The 6798-nt window shown below is 35.8% G+C and overlaps 1 protein-coding gene across 1 annotated transcript in view; it reads right to left on the bottom strand.

Annotated features, from left to right (window-relative positions):
• LOC105270867 (follistatin-A) overlaps positions 1-6724 on the bottom strand; it is a 17464-nt gene extending 10740 nt beyond the window's left edge. Inside the window, exons 1-3 of the mRNA XM_011312089.1 lie at positions 6424-6724; positions 559-747; positions 76-297 (exon numbers count right to left, since the gene is read on the bottom strand). Coding sequence (XP_011310391.1) covers positions 76-297; positions 559-747; positions 6424-6619 — 607 coding nt within the window. The 5' untranslated portion in view covers positions 6620-6724. The remainder of the gene's footprint in view (positions 1-75; positions 298-558; positions 748-6423) is intronic.
• Between the last annotated feature and the right edge of the window lie 74 nt (positions 6725-6798).

The following is a 6798-nucleotide window of genomic DNA, read 5'->3' as shown; positions in this document are numbered from 1 at the left end:
GGGGGGGGGAATTATTAGAACTTTAGGAGTTCATTGCTGTTGATTATTTATTTGGAGATGATTTTAGCCACTCACTTTGACAATAACCGTTGTAGGCAACAGTGAGCTCGTGGCTTCCTTTTTTGCATGCGTGTTTCTTGAGCCTGCAGAGGCTACGGTAGCTTCTGCCGTCGGTACCACAGACTGGACCACTTCCACCACGTGGTGATTTGCACTCTGGACTGCAGACACACCTCGGTCTTCCCCGTCTGACAACACACTTCTTACCCTCTTCACAGCGAACCTCTGCGCAGCTCTCTATCCCCAGAAAACCAACAGAAAAATTGGCTAACGCACGGAAAAAATGATAAAGTCCATTCGAATTCAAATACTGAATCAAAAATATTAATAATGCCCAATTGCCAGTTCAAGAATTCATATTCTTGGATTGGAAATTCACATTTCATGATTCTAATCCCTGTATTGGGGTTCTTCCAATGGGAGGCAGGATATATTCCTCAGAATCTATGTGGATCCATTATTATTATTGATCCAGTGTTTTCTGGATTGAATTCATACCTCGACAAGGTCGACACTGGACACCACCTCCGAGGACTCTCCAGAAGAACAGACTCCCGCTGTCGAGATCCTCGTCGGAATAAGCAGTCGCAGCTGCTGCGTTTGATGCGCAACACTCCTGCCTCGTGACACCCTGGTTCATCAGCTCTTTGCACTTACCGTTGCTAATTGAAGACCAGCAAATTCCCCCTGAAAAAAAAATCCGTGACCACTCTAAATTTTATTCAACAGCAATATCACTCTCTGAATATTCAGAGAACGTGACTCTGGAAAATTTATTCCATCAATGTCAAGCGATTGAGTAATTAACGCAATTAAAAAATTGGTTTTGTCCCGAAATTTTATTTTCTCGGGGACTTTTCATCGGTAATTCCTGATGCGCGTACCCCGCGATCTTTGATGCCGTTGGCATTCGTGTCGTTGAATTCTTCCCCGGAGGCTAAAGTCTCTCCACCACCGGAATTTTCGTCTACACATTCAGGCTTTATGTCCAGTGGTATTTTACCATCTTTATATGGTCTCCTAGACAAGTTGGTACATTAACGCTTTTTTTTTTCTTTTTTTGTTGACTCGCGGGACAAATTCCAACGAGTGATCGCGTGTTGCGCAAGTATCGTTTAATTAGCGCCTAGACTAGAAAAGAAACTCGATGGGTGATTAGCGTGGAAATGTGGAACAAGGCCTGGGTGAGAGATGAATTTTTGTTTGGAGGTAGAATAAGAAATCTCATGTTTATAAATCGCCCATTATTTTTTGTTATCGCGGGATTGATTTTAATTCACTGCTATTTTATTTGCCGATTGCTGTTTAATTACCGAATATTGCCATTGAAATTTTTCCGAAAAAGGTAGTGAAGCTGTTATATTCCCTGGGAATTCCTGTTCCCAGACTTCAACTTCGCTTCAAAATTTTATGAGGGAAACTGGTCAATAGAATGCTCCAAATTTGGAACGTAATTATTCTTCTCGGTAATATTTATTACTCGACATTTTCCATTTTCCTTGGTTTCGAAATAGATTATTAAACTGTGCCATCCGGGCTATTTTTTTACAATGCAGAATGCGGATATTTAACCCGTGGGAATGACTCGACTTGATTTTATCACTCGCATTGTTTCTTTCGTAGAACAACTGGAGGGAAATATCGAGAGACAAGGAATTTTCGAATCGACTATCGGATTGCACGTGAGTCGTGTTGTGAAAATTTCTCCTGATTTTACATGATTTATTGCGCGGGTAAATACGAGATAGAGAAGAATTCGCGGGTCAAAATTACACGGTATTTTTACGAAGTCTTTGGGACAAAAATTCCCGGTAATTTGCGATTAATTTTTTTTATGCGTCAGTTTGGTTGAAGACGATTTTCCCGGGGAACTCTCATTTTTTTTTTTTTTTTGGTGTATCAACCGGTGACGTATGATGCATAAACTATTTTTTTGAAGCTCTCAGTATCGTGTTTCCATACTCCAATAATGTTGCAACGGAGATTCATGCCGACCAAGTGTCTCGAATTACCAATTTACCCAAGTGCCCCTTTATATCGTCAACGTGCATATAAAATCGGTGCGTGCAAGGATGCCGCAATGTATCGGATAACGATAATTCTTTTTTTTTTCTTTCTGAATCCTCTGGTATCGGTTTCAAAAAAATTTTTTCGACAGTACGTCGACGTCTGCCTTTGAGTTTTTCCAAAATCTTTGAAAAGTCGGTCAAATGTATTTCCTAAATTAAATAACAATTTTATCTCGATCGAAAGAAAAATACGGGAATTTTGAAATTGCGGGGTTAATTTCTTGGGTAAAAAAAAAATTGTAATCGGAATATTTTTTCCAAATTTTCAAAAATTTTCAAAAAATTTCTGGAAAATTTTTCAGAATTTTTTTTTTTGAAACAAAAAAAATTGGAAAGCAATTCAATTATATTTTTGGGGAATGTTTTGAAAACTTTTTCAAAAATTTGTTGCTGAAAATTATTAAAATAATTTTCTAGAAATTTTTGCGAATATAATTTTTTCTATTAATTATACCGTTTTTTCTTATTTTTATAATTTTTCAATATTCTCCGAAAAAACTTCATCTAAATAATAAAAAAAAATTTGGAAATTTTTCAAAACCTTTCCCAAAAATGAAATAGTTTAGTTCTCCGATTTTTTTTTGTTTCATAAAAAAAAATTTCTGAAAAATTTTCCAGAAATTTTTGATAAATTTGAAAAACATATTCCGATTACAATTTTCTTTCACCCGGGTTCACCGTAAAATTACCGGATAATTACGAAATTACTGATGTGCAATTGCTAATGCCGGAACGAATTGAAGGGACGAATTGAAAATGAGACTTGACGATATTTATCGCCTCGGTACCATCCAATCTCCAAAACTCGTAACCATTTCACATGGAGCACGTCCTCAACTTCATCACAACTTCTCATTACCCCCCCTCCAAGAATATTAAATAACAGTCATTACACCCTAAAGTTCCACCGATTTCGCATTATTGTATTACCCCAGCCAGTAATATTTTTATTTTTCAACTCCGATATCTCAAACTGAACGATAAGAGAAAAGTAAACACAACACGAGAATCAAAACGTATTTATACGATACAGAGTGTAATTGAGGAACCAGTTTTCGGGTCAGCGCTCTGTATCTGGTCTCGCCGACATTTAGCCGATGCATCTTTAGTCTTCCATCGAAAATAAAAAATTTAACTAAAAAAATAACAACAACAAAACCGAAGGGTTCGGTGGGGCCTTTTGGAACGGTGCGCCAATTCACTCTCGCTCATTTCTTTTTGATTTTTCTCCTTTTTCAAATTTTTTTTTATCCTCTTTCTGCTAGTTATTTTTCCCTTTGGCCTGCGCTCTGTTCGCTGAATTTACACAGACGAATTTTTCACTCGGCCTTTCTTCCTGCAGCCGCAAGGTCGCTGAAAATAAAACCCGGAAACAATGGACATTCGCCCTTTTCAAATTCATTACTTCATTCATTTTACTGTTAATTCAATTCGACAATTTCGAATGAAAAATCATCAGAAATTTTGATGCGCCGGGGAATTCATGGAATTTTTAAATAAATTATTACGAAATTCTAACAATTACATGAATAATAATAGTAATAATTAATTTTCATTAATTATCCCTATTATTATTATTTTCATCTTTTCATTCATGCTCGAATAATTTGAGTAATAATTTTTTTTGGTATTGATTATTTATTCGTTTTGGTAGAGGGTGCCTGCTGTTTAATTTATTGGTTAACGGGTTATGAGGGGGAGGGTAACGAGGGGCTGGTTATTGCGATATGGACAAGTGTCAAATGAAGTCGTCTGTGGCACACATCAACATCAATTGGCATTAAATGATAGCTTGCACCTACAATAATTGCTCATGATCGGTTGCAGAAGTCAAAGCGAATAAATCCTCGGTCTTTGAACTTCAAAGATTTAAACAATTATTCCCATTTTTCAATGTTCAGTAATTTATTTGATACCGACTCAACCAGTCGCAATGACGTCGATATTATTTATCAATTTATTTATTTATATTTATCACTTCTACAGGAGTTTAAATTAATGATAATCGATAGTTCTTTCTTGCACTCGTCTTACGTCGATTACAATTTTTTTAGTTTTGTTTAAAATTGTTTCTCCTGTTTAAACATTTAGAAGAGATATTTTGAGGTGCATCGAGGTGATTGTTTATTTATCCCTCCGGTGAATTCTTTAAATGTTAAAATGAAGTTTCACTTCATTTCATTGTGTAACCGTGCGTTAAAGTCTCTCAAAAATCGTAATTCATTTCCCTATTTTTTTGTCGCTCGTCATCGAGCTATTAGCGGTATAAAAAACGACGAATTACTGTGGAAAAAAAAATGGCGATTACATCGATTATCGAGTACACGTCTCATATAAAGGGGCTCTCGCTCATTGAGATGTGAGAGGCTGAATAAAAAGACTTCGAGGAACTGAAATTGTTATCCACTTCTTAGAAACTTCTTTTCACCTTCCTCGGCCGAAAGAGTGAAAAAAAATCGTTGCCGAGAATTTTCAATTGATAAAATTTCTGCGAAATGAAGTGCATGGAAGTACAAAATTTTTTTTTTTTATTTAAAGAAACACTAGGGAATTAATTGAGGAAATTGAGTAAAATTGGATAAATTATAGATTAATTGATTGAGACCATTTGTTATTGTTGATTATTTATTCAATCAAATGAAAAGTCAATCGGTTAAATCGATCTCAATATGATGACGTATTTTTCCCGGTTCATTCGCCCTCGATATTTATTTATTTTCGCACGTGTTTGAGACAGTCTGGTATTCTCTTTCTTTTACGATACCTCTTTATCATTTTATTTTTCCCCTTTCGGTCTCAATGGAAACGATTAATTCTTCAATCGAGGCCCGCGACGTCACTTCATGCCCTCGACTCAAATTACGTCAGAGATTCCCCGACGAAATCCGCATACCCATGATTTAATTAATTTCCCGAAATTGATTTATCCAAAAATTAATTTTTCTAAAATATCAAATATTTCTTGGATTTATTCTCATTCCGTTATTTATCAATTAATTATTTTTTTCCTTTTATATCTCAACGGGAAAATAATTAATCAATTATCGGTGCAGACGATTTTTTCACCGAATATAATCGATCGAGGGAAAATATTAATTTACCCCTCAAGTCATTCCTCATCGCGACAATAAAAAATTTAACGACAATTCCACGTTCGTCCTCCCAACCGGAGTGTTACAGCATCAATTAAATTTCCATGTGAATGTCTGATAAATCCAATTTTATCTCAGAATTTTTCCCTTTTCCACCAATTAAAATTCATCATCACCAGAAACCGCGAATTCCGCGTAGAATTTTCTCATCTGCCTTAATGAACATTTAACGACTTTTTTGCTCCATCAATTTCCGTTTTATTGGCTAATAACAATTTTTCTACAAAATCAAAACTAAAAATTCCACCAGCTGTAATTGTATATTCGCATTGTTTAACATTCAATGGGATTTATCGTCGGAGTAAATGCCCGTTTTCTCGTAAATCCGTTCATCAAAAAACGAGAAATAAAAAGAATTTCTCGCGTCGACGCGCCAATACACAAACGCACCACCACTTGTTGCTCGAAACAAACTAAACGTCATGCCCCCCTCCCCCTCCCCCTCTCCTTCCCCTGAAAATTATAAAAAAAATTATGGCATAATGGACCCATTGGAAAAATCGGTACCTCTTTTTTTATCGCGTACCAAAAACCTGACTTGGAGTTCAGGCGACAATTAAATTCACTGGTAATTGAAAAAGAAAAAAGTACTGGCAATTGTAATCGATGTGCGAGGAAAAGGGGAAAATCAATATTGACTAGACAACATTGTCGTTGTAGACGTGAATTAGCACTGAATTAATTGGCCATTTAGCACCGTCTGGTCGCCTCGTGTAATATGACTAATAAATACCCGACTCACGCGATCGGACACTTTACATTGTCACCGAAACAGATAAAACATTACAAACCCACATGAACAACACAATTGTTACAATAAAAAAATCATCAAATCCTGATCGACACGAAGAAAATTCACAAATAATCGTTACAAATGTTTAACAAAATATAGCACCAATAATTACTCCGCAAAATTTCCACGTAAAACAATAAATACATATATACACAATATTATACACCCATTAAATGATATATATGTATAAATGTGTAGATATGTATTTATAATGATTGATGAAAAATTGAAAAGAATGAGTAATTAATAAAATCATGATGATGTGTCAAAATAATTGAAATCAATGAGTTAAATCACAATTATTTGCGATGACAACAGAAATTGATGAAGACGAGAATGATTGACAAACCTGTAACACAGTGTAATTGCAGAAGTAGTACGATGATTGGTGTCAAGAGGATGATGTTGTATTGGGGTGATGCAGTACCCCGTCGCGTGCCCGTCATTTCAGGCGCCTTGCGCCTTCCTCTCTCGCTTCCTTGATTAACGCTAACAAACGATAACACAATCCTCCACGAGTCCATCAACTGCACTTCACATTTCATCAGCCAATAATAATAATAATAATAATAATCCCCTCCCCTAAAAATAGGCCCAATCAAGAGTACCTCCCTTATCAATAAACTGTTGCACTCACTGTTCCACTCCCTCTCTGACGTTATCTCATACACGTGAGGTAAAACTCCCAGTGAATGATCAATAAAAAAATTGATATAATCGATTG

This window comes from Fopius arisanus, unplaced genomic scaffold (genome assembly GCF_000806365.1).
Source record: "Fopius arisanus strain USDA-PBARC FA_bdor unplaced genomic scaffold, ASM80636v1 scaffold00096, whole genome shotgun sequence".
NCBI classification, from domain to species: Eukaryota; Metazoa; Arthropoda; class Insecta; order Hymenoptera; family Braconidae; genus Fopius; species Fopius arisanus.
Note: the sequence above shows the minus strand (reverse complement) of the source record. Positions and strands in the feature narration are given on the sequence as shown.